This window comes from Lycorma delicatula, chromosome 2 (genome assembly GCF_047948215.1).
Source record: "Lycorma delicatula isolate Av1 chromosome 2, ASM4794821v1, whole genome shotgun sequence".
NCBI classification, from domain to species: Eukaryota; Metazoa; Arthropoda; class Insecta; order Hemiptera; family Fulgoridae; genus Lycorma; species Lycorma delicatula.
This window is the reverse complement of record NC_134456.1, coordinates 166,902,156-166,915,771: the sequence shown is the minus strand read 5'-3', so window position 1 is coordinate 166,915,771 and position 13,616 is coordinate 166,902,156. Positions and strand designations below refer to the sequence as shown.

The following is a 13,616-nucleotide window of genomic DNA, read 5'->3' as shown; positions in this document are numbered from 1 at the left end:
TTACAATTATTTACACTAGTCTTACAAGTAAGACGATTCTTGGTACTTCCTTTGATAGTTAATTTATCAATAATAACCTGTAAAATTAAAACAACAATTAAAAAGTAATTATGAATTAATGTAAAATTATTTCCATTACAATAACATTATTCTATTTTGTAAAAAGCCGCAAAATATGGATAAAAAACTGAATATTTTTAACATATATTCAAAATAAACATCGTTTGGAAATTTAATGATTCACAAGTAAAGTTTAATGTAATAACAAACTTTACTTATCCTATTGCATATCTATACACATAGCTGAAACTTTACAGATTGTCTGGGCTAAAGGTATCCAAAACAAATGGCCTATATTTAGGAAATCAGTCCTAACTTCTTAGTAGACTCAAATGATAGCATAAATCTCCAAGAATTGCTCAGTGTACTTTCAATAGTCAGTAGAATATGCATATGATGTGCAGACAAGCTGACTCCAATGCGATTGTAGTCCATCAAGATGTGGATCCCACAAAAACCATTCAGTGCATGCTTTTGTTAATGGAGTTTAAATCATGTACACACGTTTAACAGCTTGTACAAACTGAATGCAATATTAATTCTTTACGTCCAAGTTTAACGTCCTCCAAGGTAATGATTTTAAGAGACAGAAATCATCAAAGGTTTCAGTTTTAATGAGACTATGGATCAAGTAAGTGACGCAATCACTGCCCATCCCATTAACTTCTTTTGGCAACCTAGTTATGGATTGTAAATATCTCTTTCCACTGTTCACAACATTACCATAAGCACTCAGTTTGCAAGAATACAAGTTACAACAATTATTTATAGTTAGATATCTTATTTAGTGGTGAGATAACTTTTTCATATGTGCAGGATAGTTAGACACACTGTCAAATTTAATGTACTTAAAACCCCATGCAGTAATCAAAAATGAAAGGGAACCACCCAAGTCAATGTCTATTTATGATGAAACAAAAATGGTGTAATCAGACTGATTTTTTCATGGAGCCCACTGTGACAGGGCACATTTACCTCGACCTGTTTGAGAATTTTCCTGTTCCACAGATTCCTGCCGGATTCAGTTTCCAACAAGATGTTGTTCCACCACACTTATATTGAGATGTTACCATGTTCCTGAACAACACTTCCCCAGATGTAGGATCAAATGAATTACCACTTGCATGGCCAGCTATATCTTTCAAATATCACTTCTCTAACCTTTTTGCTTGAAATTTCATTAAAAGTTGTAACAAAGAAAATCTCATTAAATTTTATATAAAACAACAAAAACGCCACCTTTGTATGTTTTTGCATTGCAAATATGGTCAATAATTTTCTCAACCAAAAAAAAAAAAAATTTAATATTGTGAGAATTTCAATTTTTGGGTCAGCTGTGAACCGACGATAGCATTAATGTAATAATAGCAGTAAAGAGTTAAAGTGGTACAGAAGTAGATCAAATTTCAAAGTGTGGTAAGAGACCTGGCATCTCAAGTCTCTGCCCTCTATTGTTTAAGTTTGCAGCTCCTATACTTTCCAAAACCTTTTTCTATTGTGAATAGAATATATTTGAGAATATAATAGCAATAATAACAACAGTTTGAGACATGTATTTCAAAATGTTAGTTTCTGTTCATATTCAAGTTTATGAGAACTTTTAACAATGTTAGTGTGTAACTAGAGGAAAGAGGAAAATAACTCACAACCAGGAGATAAGATAAGAAAACATTTTTAATGTTTTCACAACACATGAAAGAAGCAGTCATTTTTTTTTACATGTTGATAACAAATTAAAAAAAAAGGTTTTTGAGGTCAATACAAACAACAGGCGCAGGAATCCTCTTATTTGTTTTAAATATGCGAGTAAACTTTAATACAATTGTGAACTTCACAAATATTTTAAAAATTAAATGACTTGACAAAATTTACAAATATAATTTTTGTCTTTTGTATGAATATTAAGATGTTGCTTTAAATTAGAATTATAGTTAACCTTATGGCAGAAATTGCAAACATAATTTTTCTCCTTGGTATGAACATTTAAATGTGATTTTAAATCAGAATTTTGATTAAAAGTCTTTTGACAAAAGATACAAACATAATTTTTCTCTTTTGTATGAATATTAAGACATATTTTTAAATTGTTTTTGAGATGAAATGACTTTTGACAAAAGTTACAAATATAATTTTTCTCATTAGTTATGAATATTAAGATGTCGCTTTAAATTCGAAGGCCGATTAAAAACCTTATGGCAGAAATTGCAAACATAATTTTTCTCCTTGGTATGAATATTAAGATGTAATTTTAAACTCCTTTTGCAATTAAATGACTTTTGACAAAAGTTACAAATATAATTCTTCTCTTTTGTATGAATATTAAGATGCATTCTTAAATTGCTTTTGTGATTAAATGACTTTTGACAAAAGTTACAAATATAATTCTTCTCTTTTGTATGAATATTAAGATGGTTTATTAAACGGTCTTTGCGATAAAATGACTTTTGACAAAAGTTACAAATATAATTCTTCTCTTTTGTATGAATATTAAGATGTTTTTTTAAATAGCTTTCGCGATTAAATGACTTATGACAAAAGTTACAAATATAATTCTCCTCCTTTGTATGAATATTAAGATGTATTTTTAAATTGCTTTTGTAATTAAATGACTTTTGACAAAAGTTACAAATATAATTCTTCTCTTTTGTATGAATATTAAGATGTATTTTTAAATAGCTTTTGCGATTAAATGACTTTTGACAAAAGTTACAAATATAATTCTTCTCTTTTGTATGAATATTAAGATGCATTTTTAAACTGCTTTTGTGATTAAATGACTTTTGACAAAAGTTACAAATATAATTCTCCTCCTTTGTATGAATATTAAGATGCATTCTTAAATTGCTTTTGCGATTAAATGACTTTTGACAGAAGTTACAAATATAATTCTTCTCTTTTGTATGAATATTAAGATGTTGCTTTAAATTAGAAGAATAATTAAAAACCTTATGGCAGAAATTGCAAACATAATTTTTCTCTTCATTTTCACTACTTATATCCTTGACTAAATTTTCTGTTCTTACATCGCCATTCGCACAATTACATTCACTGGATTTTTGTTTTATAATTCCATCATATACCGAATTATTTACACATCTCTTACAATTCTTAGTACTTGCAGTGATGGTTAATTTATCAATCATAACCTGTAAAATTAAAACAACAATTAAAAAGTAATTATGAATTAATGTATAATTATTTCCATTATATCAACATTATTCTATTTTGTAAAAAGCCGCAAAATATGGATAAAAAACTGAATATTTTAAACATTTATTCAAAATAAACATCGTTTAGAAATTTAATGATTCACAAGTAAAGTTTAATGTAATAACAAACTTTACTTATCCTATTGCATATCTATACACATAGCTGAAACTTTACAGATTGTCTGGGCTAAAGGTATCCAAAATAAATGGCCTATATTTAGGAAATCAGTCCTAACTTCTTAGTACTCAATGACAGCAATAAATCTCCAAGAATTGTTCAGTGTACTTTCAATATTCAGTAGAATATGCATATTACGTGCAGACAAGCTGACTCCAATGCGATTGTAGTCCATCAAGATGTGGATCCCACAAAAACCATTCAGTGCATGCTTTTGTTAATGAAGTTTCAATCATGTACACATGTTTAACAGCTTGTACAAACTGAATGGAATATCAATTCTTTTATGACAAAGTTTAACGTCCTCCAAGGTATGACTTTAAGAGACAGAAATCATCAAAGGTTTCAGTTGTGATGAGGCTATGGATCAAGTAAGTGACGCATTCACTGCCCGTCCCATTAACTTTATTAGGCGACCTAGTTATGGACTGCAAATATCTCTTTCTACTGTTCACAACATTACTATAAGCACTCAGTTTGCAAGAATACAAGTTACAACTCTTATTTATAGTTAGATATCTTATTTAGTGGTGAGACAACTTTTCATATGTGCAGGATAGTTAAAGACACTCTGTCAAATTTAATGTACTTAAAACCCCACGCAGTAATCAAAAATGAAAAGGACACACTCATAGTCAATGTCTAGTTATGATGAAACAAAAATGGTGTAATCAGACTGATTATTTTCATGGAGCCCACTGTGACAGGGCACATTTATGTCGACCTGTTTGAGAATTTTCCTGTTCTTCAGATCCTGCCGGATTCATTTCCAACAAAATGGTGCTCCACCACAATTATATTGAGATGTTACCATGTTCCTGAACAACACTTCCCCAGATGTAAGATCTGATGAAGTACCGACTGCATGGCCAGCTAGATCTCTCAGATATCAGTTCTCTAACTTTTTTGCTTGAAATTTCATTAAAAGTTTGAGATTTGGACGATTTAAAACAAAAAATTGAAGGCGTAGGTCTAATAATGAAATAATAATCCTGCATATCAGTTGTATATAATATAATTAAATAAAATTACATATCAAACATAATAGAAAATTAAAACTACAATCATATATAAAAAACGTATGAAGTCAGTTAAATAAAATAACTACTTCTACTATAAATAACAAATTAAATTAAAAAAAAAATAAATAAATAGAATAAATTTACACCATGTAACCTGGAAAGCCAGTTTACATTACTGAGTGGATTTAAATCACGCTATTTATAAAAATTATGATTATTTATTTTTTTTTATCTAAAAATGTGCTGCCATCTGTTGCTGCTTTTATAAGTGTCATCTTCATATTCTGTCTGAAAGTTGATTAAGTAAAATCTTTTGTATTTATATGTTTAAAATCTCTGGAAAATGTCCAAACTTTACCTAGTATTATTTAAATTAAATTTCTTGATATTTTCACTACATTGAAATTTCAATATTAAAATTAAAAAATAAGGTAAGTGTCATTTCATTTACTTTATAATTCTTACTTGGGTTGTTCAAGTTGGTTTTTATATTATAAAAATACAACATATATATATATATATATATATATATGATCAAACTGGAAAACATTAAACATTTATAATGTATAATTTTATAATAAATAAAATAAAAATATATATTTTTATGAATTCTTCTAAATTAGCATCCTCTTTCAACAATATATTAAATACATTTTAAAAAACTTGTAAATAAATCTGATGAAGTGGTGCGCATGCAAGAAACACTAATATATATATATATATATATATATATATTTCCACACAGGGCAAGAAACTTAAAAACCAAACTGAGAGAGCTTAACTACAGGTATTTGAGGGTTACCTTTTACACTGCTCCTATTAGCACTATTATTGGAGGTGTATATTACTACTCTAATCTATTATTGTCTGTTGTAAACTATTCATGCTTCAGTGCAATAATTTTTGAGAACAGTGGTTTCCTTGTCACCACAATTTGTCTAGTGCAATTCTGACTAGAAGATTTGTCTAGTTGTAAGTCCTACACTATCAATAACTGAAGGCAAATGTTCACAATAAAAAACTGAAGTCATTGACAACAGTTTGCATCAGGTGACTCTCAATATGATTACTTTAGCATTGATGCATCAGCTGTGCAGGGTGATCACTTCGGATATCTTTTGTCAAAATGTGGTAGATATGTTAAGTCTTTCTAATGGAAACACAAAATTAGATTTTATATTATTTTCTTTTCATTTACAGATTTTATGTCACAACCATGTATAATCTGTACCAGGTCCACTTTAAACTGCCTACCTGATAAATATTGAAACATGAACACTGAATACAATTAACAACAAATCACCCAAAGCCTACTAAAATGTCACCTCTATAAAACAGGTTAAAATTCACATATTTCAGTCATCAATGAATTTCATAAACACACTTTGCTCTCACACATTGACCATTTATCATTCACAAACATCTCAATAAATCGATATTAATTAAAATGAACTAAATACAGTTACAAACATTTTTTTTTTAAACGAACACATTGAAATATATACACAGTAATGTAATTAACAAGAGACAAATCATGTGTGTTACAATAGCCAATAGCTAATACTTACACGACATGGATAAAATACCATCCCATCTTTTGTCTTCACTGTGTGAAAATCTTTTATTCGAAGTTCATTGCTTTTCATATTAAGATAAACCAGTGGTGAAACATCATTCAATAAGATCTCAGATTCCTTTAAAAAAAAAGATTAAGAAAACACATTACAAACTAATTAATTTCCAACAAATATTTTAGAAATTCCAACAAATTTTAGAAAACTCCAAGTATTAGGCCAAAAAAGAAGAAAATTGTTTTAATTTTATTTTTATATAAATTTACTATTAATAGAATATTACAATGGTTATTTATATATATATATAATACACTTTATTTTCTTATAGTGTATGTTGCAATTTGTTTGACAAATGAACAATACAGAAACCTTACCATGGCCCAATGAGATCAAAATGATATGTAAACAATATGTAGTCTTGTACACTCAGGTCTTTCATTCCTGAGTCATATGGTTAATAAAACTTCACCTGCCAAAGTACATCGGTATCCAGAGTTTAGCTTTTAAATCTGTATAAAAGCAACTAACGTTTTTTAGAATTTGAACCTGAGAACCTTCAACTTCAAAAATCAGCAGTTAAACACTAAACCAACCTGGTGGGCTAAATGAGTTAACAAATGAACTGTATTGAATCCCAAAATTTACATATAAGGTCAAGCTGAAAGGTACAAGGAAGGCTTTGCGATTAAGTGTACCTATGATTTGACGTGAACCAAAGGATCACGTAACCGATTTTTACTTTTGTTTAACAAGTGCATCTGGAATTTCTAAACAATCTAAACATACTGTAAAATATCCTTCACTGCAATCTGCAATCAAGCCTGTAGCTCACAGTGAAATTATTCTAGTTCCTAAGCCACCCGTGAATGTATGTTTCGAAAGCAATGATGAAGAATCAGTACTGAAGAAAACAACAATGATTTTATTTTTGAATTATCTTCCAATAAGCCACACAAATATCACAAAGTGAATTAGATGACTTGGTGTGGAATTTAAATTTATCAAAAAATCAAGCTGAACTGTTAGGATCAGACTACAAGTTGGAATTTACTTCAAAAAATACAAAAATTTCAGGCTTTCGAAGCCGACAAAAAGAATTTTCTCTACTTTATTGATGAAAATAATTTGGTTTAAGTTCATAAACCTGAGGACTGGTGCATTTTCATAGATTTGTCCAAGCATAATTTAAAAGTGGTTCTACAACAACGGTAACAAATATCCCTCAATACCAATCACTTATGATATTATTTTGAAAGAGAATACGATTTGATGAAAGATGTTCTTGAAAAAATAAATTATAAAGAAACATATCTGGAACATATGTGGTGATTTCAAAGTTATAGTTATTTTGTTAGACATGCAGTTAGACTATACCAAGTATATGTGTTTTCTTTGCAAATGGGACAACTGAGCTAGGGATAAACAGTATGTTACCAAAGAGTGGAAGAAACAAAATAACTTAACTTCAAATAGGAAAAATATTATTCACGAGCCCTTAGTTGAATCCAATAAAATATTTTTACCTCTTCTCGTTATCAAGCTAGGACTTTGTAAAAGTAATGAAGAAGGATAGTCATGGATTTTTGTATATCAGGCAGAAATTTCCGAATGTAAGTGAAGGAAAAATTAAAGAAGGAATATTTGTTGGTCCTCAAATAAGAGAGTCGATCAAAGATGATGTATTTAACTCAATGTTAACTAATGTAGAATGTGCAGCTTGGGTTTCATTTAAAGACGTTTACAAAAATTTTCTCTGCAAACAAAACTCTTGACAATTACCACGATACTGTTATCAACTTCTTACTTCATATAGAACTTTGGATGTAATATGTTTTTGAAAATACATTTCCTCCACTCACATCGGATTTTTCCCAGACAACCTCAGAGATGTAAGTGACGAATACGGTGAATGTTTTCAAGACATTTCGGTGATGGAAAGCCGCTGTAAAGAAAAATTCAATACTAACATGATAGTCGATTACTGCTGGACATTAATTTGGGTTGTGCCTGAGGGAATTTATAAAAGAAAAGCAGGGAAATCATTCTAAAATAGGTATGGCCATGCAAAATTAAAAATTTTACAGATTTTAACTATATTTTCCCTTAATTTTTTTTGAAGCATAATTTATTTAAAACCAACGGTAACAGAAAAATTGTATTTACGGATCTGTAATGTACACAACAAACCATTTCAAGAAATGGTATTACACTTAGAGAAACATTAACATTTTTTTTTTGTCTGTCAGTGTTATTTGTTAAAGCATTAATAAACAAATAAAATAAAATAAAAAATAGCAAACACATTAATCACAAATTTAATTTTGAGAAAATTGATTTTATAAGTCAATTTAAAACAAATATGGGGGTTGTTCAGGAAGGTTTTGAAGATTTTTTTTAAACTTTCAACTTAATTCTCCTGCAAATTGACTCATTTACCCAGATTTTCCAACTTTTTTTTATTTACAGTACAATGTGATTTGTCCCAACTCTGCGAAATAAGCAGTTATTTCACCTTTGCATCATTAGAAATGAATCTTTGTCCAATGAGCCATTTCTTCAGATTTGGGAGGAGTAAGTAATTAATTGAAACCAAGTCAGGTGAATATAGTACATGCTTCCACATGTCATTGTCAAAGTGTAAATTATCATTGAGTTTTGCAACTACTATCAAAGACATGTGTACTCGCACATTATTGTGGTAAAAGAACAGTATCTTTTTGGCCAATGTGGCATGTGGCAGTATATATCAAACATATCAATCAGTCTGGTAAAACATCAGAACATCCATTATCTTCAAAAATGAAAAAACTATAAGTTAAAATTTAAGTATTTATAATGAAAACAACAAAGTCACTGAAAACTGTAAACATTTCATATATTGAAATTTTTATTTATATTTATTTGTGTGTAACTTTTTTTTTCCTGAATATTTAAGAACTGATTTATAGTGTGTATATATATATATATATATATATATATATATAAAAAATATTGTCAAGTGAATGATTAATGCGAGACCTGACATTAGACACATCACTAATAAAAGTGGCAGTAGTCATTCTTAAGAATGAAAGAGAAGAGGTTTTGCAATATTTCACACAACAAATATACACCAGTGTTACATAAACATGATATTACCACTGAAATAAAGGTGATATCAGCCACACACAAGCAGCTCAATTATTTATACCACAGAAATTTATGTACAATGGACATCAAAACTATCAGAGAAAATTACCATGACTGTGCCCAGACGTACTTTAGTTGCTTCATATGAAACAAAATCAAACATAAAAAAAAAACTGGGACAGAAAGTTTAAAGCAACCGACTAATGTACTTTTAAACAGAAAATTATAAATTATATATGACTCCATTCACTAAAAAAGGCTGGAGCTACAATTTTGATATTTTTTCTACTTTATTGTACACCATGTTCTTTAACCAATGTTTTTAAAATTTGAGTTGTCATGACTTTTAATTACATTCAACTACATGGACTTTAATTACATTCAAGTATAGCATGGACAATGAGGAACAGAGAGAGGGACTGGATTGAGCCTTTTTAGATGTAGACACTGAAAACGTAAGATGGATGGATAGAGAGACGTATGAGAATATGATGAACACGATTAAAAAAGCAAAAGTAATTATGCAAACAGTACATAAAAGAAAAGAAATCGTTAAGAATAGGACATATTGGTTACAGGAAGCAGAATCTTTGACAATCGCATGGATAGGATCAGTAGAAGGAGAAAGAAAGGTGAAACTACAAAGGGACAAAGAAGGCTTGGAACGGGGATGGATGGAGCATGAAAATGTTTTTGTCAAAATTCAGTCACCTGTATGGACAATTGTGTTGTGATAATCATCAACTTCAACAAAATAGGGGCTAAATATAAAAAGAAATACATAAAAACTGTAAAGTGCAAAGAAGAAAAGAAGCACTTATTTAGTTAGTCAAAATGGCATCGCTTTTAACAGGTTTTTCATGATATTTGAGAAGGTTTAACTTTTTTATTAGTACAATACATAAGACAGTTTTTTATTTGCCATAAACATCTACAACAACATTGCAAGTTGTGCAAATTTGAGATTTTTATCACCAGAGCCCCATCAAAGTTATTTGAATCCAAAATTTGATTTTTTTAAAGATTAGTTTTCAAAAATTCATAAAAATTTAGGGGTATGCATATGCTTAGGATAAGAAAAATACAAGGTCTAAATGACAGAGAACAGGTCTGGAAAACTATGAACCGTACAAGGTCAAAGTCATAGCCGTAATGTTAGTATTCTAATCAATTAGCTAACAAGTTTTGTTGGTTACGGTGACCAATTAAGATGACAATCTATTCTGTGGAGACAAGTTACACTTTTACGGTTAAATTATAAACTAATCTTAATAATTTTCAGAATCAGACTGAGAGTCAGTTGAAGATGACCATCAGTGCTCTTCATAAGGTGATTATCCATCGTACACAAGAATAGCACGGTGTAGTCTCAACATGTGGTTTAGTCTCTCTCTGTAGTAAGTATAATTACATTAACACATAAATTCAGCCAAGTCTGCTACAAGAGTGTTAAGTATTGCTATACTTTGGTAATTTATTCCTAACTTCTAAACACAAAAATCTAATCTTAATCTTATTGGATTAGCATCTAAACAGGTCTTAATAACTCATAAAACTGAGAGCTAATTAACTACAGAACCAATAATGCAGCGTGGACTTTAACCCTGCATGGGTCAGCTGTCGTCCAAAACAGCTTTCTGACATTTACATCTTGATTTTTCCTTATCCTAAGCATATCTACTACGTTATATTAAAGTATAAAACAGATTGAAGTTGATCAAGTAATTGCTCAGGATAAACAAATTGAAAAAATATGTGGTAATGGTTTTGAAAATTAAAATTAGAAAATATTACATTTATGAAATCAAAACTCTAAATTTATATTATTTTTCGTTTCCCCTAATATAATTTTAAAATAAGAAACATGAAAATTTTTTGGGGCTGTGACCAATAAAGACAAAACTGAAACGAATAAATAATTATTTACACTTTTAGAAACCTTACAGTCCACTACACTCCTCTACAATTCAGAGAAGCCCCTTATTGAACAAAATGTTGAAATTCATCAGTCATTTCCAAAAAATGTAGGTTCTCTGTAGGAGATGATTCTCTTATACTCTGAGAATGACATTTCCTGTCGTATATTCCCGATACGGAATAAAAATTGCACCTACAAGATGTGTTGTTTGTTATGCAAACAACATAAGAAAGGAATCACGATATTACTGTTGGGAATGTGATGTTGGTATTTGTGCTGCCCCTTGTTTTACAAATTTCCACACTAAGGAGGAAAACAATTTCATATTTCAAAAACATTAAAATTCATTTAAAAAAAAAATTTATAACTAGTATTAAACTGAAATATAGTAATAACTCTGTGTACTGGCAAACATGAATCTAAGTTATTATTCTCTGATCTTGAACTCTGAATGCATAAATATTTATGAACTATTTCCATAATTTAATAGTTTTCACAGTTAGATGAGAAAAATATACATAGAAGATTCACAACATGTAAACTTATTTCACCATGCCTCAATGAGATAATGATATGTATCTGACTACACTTTGTTTAGTTTGGTAGAGACTCAGATCATCCATTCCTGAGACATGTGGTTAATTAAACCCCAACCACCAGAGTACACAGGTATTCACTGTTAAATTAATAAATCTTATAAAAGCAACTGACTAGGATTTGAACCTGAGAACTTTCGACTTTGAAAATCAGCTGAGAAAACAACTTTTTTGTGATGAGCTAAACACTAGATCAGCCTGGTGGGCTAAATATATATATTATTATTATCTTTTATGACCGCATAGGATCATTTTAGTCAGTCTGTTATGCATGTCTCTTTGATGGGACTTTTGGGCCTTGTGGTCCTCCCATTACTTTTTTATACATTTCAATCTTTGTGCCCTTTCTAGTGTTGAAAATGTTTGTGTTGTGAGGTTTTATCTTATAAGAGTTTTTGTTCATGAGTTTCTCATTTAATGTTATCGTACCTGTGGCGTCTACTGATGTAATGCCAATTTCCTTCAGATCCTATCTTATTTCTCTGAATCATCTGCATCCTGCCTTTGTATTTTTTGAGTCGAGATTGTACTGCATCAGCAGTTTCCGAAGTCTTGAATACTGCATCCTCAAGATTACGTCGAAAGAATCCTAATCTCCTCTTATGCATATCAGTAATGGGTTCTAACTCTTTGTACATGATTTTGTTTGGCACACTCCCACCACTGCCCATGTTTCTGATACTTTTTATCCATGCAAGTGCTTGCAATTTTTTCATTCCATCTTCTAGAATCTGTCTGTCTTTGATTGTTCGTTCAGGTGGAAGAGTCTTTGCTGAATAAGTAGTTTATTGTTTTATAACTGTGTTTTTGTGCCTTATTTTTGAATTTATTGATAGGCATTTTTATTTTAAGTGTACCAGGTTAATTTTTGTGCTTCAGCTAGATTTTTCTTCTTATTCAGATAAAGGATTTTTTGTTTAGATTGTTTGTTACTATTTCTCCAAGGTATTTAAATTGGGTTACTAAATTTTGGGTCCAATTTTATTTGTAAGGTTTTTCAAGTACTAATATCTGTGATTTAGTTTCATCAATGACATTTGCTACAAGTGCCAAGTCGTCAGCAAAACTAGGACAGTTTGTTAAAATTTTTCCACCCATTTTAACTTTAGGGAGATTCCTTTTTAAGCTTGAGCCATTCCCTCATTACCATTTCTAGAGCACAGTTGAACAATAGTGGTGAGAACTCATTGCCTTGGCGCAGTCCTGTGTTGATCTCAAAAAGTTCCGAGAGCTCACCTCTGAATTTTACCTTTGACACTGTTTGTAAGGGTCAATTTTATCATGTTTATAATTTGATGAGTAGTTCAAGGTGTCTTAGCATTTTTAGTAGGGATGCAGTCATAAGCTTTCTTGAAATCTACAAACGTTATGACCACATCCTCTTGTAATCCATTATTAGCTTGAAACTCAAGATGTGTTCTGGGCAGCTCCTCCAGGCTCTGAAACCTTCCTTGTATTCTCCTCGTTTTTTTTTTGAGTTGTGGTTTGCTCCTGTTGTGGATGATTCTTGTAAGAATTTTGTATGTTGTGTCTAGGAGTGAGACTCCCCAGTTAATTGTTAAGGTCTGTTTTGCCCCCATTTTTGTGTAGCAAATGGATGAGGGCTATTGTCCACTGTTCTGGTAGTTCTTCTTTGATCCAGATGTTGACAAACTGTTGATGAAGAACAATTTTTGCTGATCTTCCTGCATGTTTTCAGATCTTTCAAAAAGTCTGATCTTCTCCTGCTGCTCTGTAATTCTTCATCTCACCCAGTGCTCTTGGTAGACTACTTTTATTGTGAGTTGGTTGATGTTTTCTGGTGGTGTTGGTGTTAAAGTTTACGAGTTTTGTTGGTTCTTCACAATTTAGTTAATCACTAAAATATTTAACAAGGATTTCCACATTGTCCATATTTCTGTTAGCCAGTTTCTTCTATTGACTTCAGTGT

The 13,616-nt window shown here is 30.3% G+C and overlaps 1 protein-coding gene across 1 annotated transcript; it reads right to left on the bottom strand.

Moving 5' to 3' along the window:
• Positions 1–66: 66 nt before the first annotated feature.
• On the bottom strand, positions 67–12,357 carry LOC142320000 (uncharacterized). The gene is made up of 4 exons (XM_075357680.1): positions 12,217–12,357; positions 6,038–6,163; positions 2,855–3,206; positions 67–77 (listed from the first exon to the last, which is right to left on the bottom strand). The coding sequence occupies exons 1-4, from the start codon at positions 12,355–12,357 to the stop codon at positions 67–69; spliced, it is 630 nt and encodes a 209-aa protein (XP_075213795.1).
• Positions 12,358–13,616: the final 1,259 nt, after the last annotated feature.

Coding starts and splice junctions, on each gene's coding strand:
- LOC142320000 (XM_075357680.1), bottom strand. CDS start 12,357: ATGGGCAGTGGTGGGAGTGTGCCAAACAAAATCATGTACAAAGAGTTA. Junction 6,164..12,216: donor CTTCGGAAACTGCTGATGCA/GTACAATCTCGA, acceptor TTTTTTTTAAAG/GAATCTGAGATCTTATTGAA. Junction 3,207..6,037: donor TGGTATTTTATCCATGTCGT/GTAAGTATTAGC, acceptor TTAATTTTACAG/GTTATGATTGATAAATTAAC.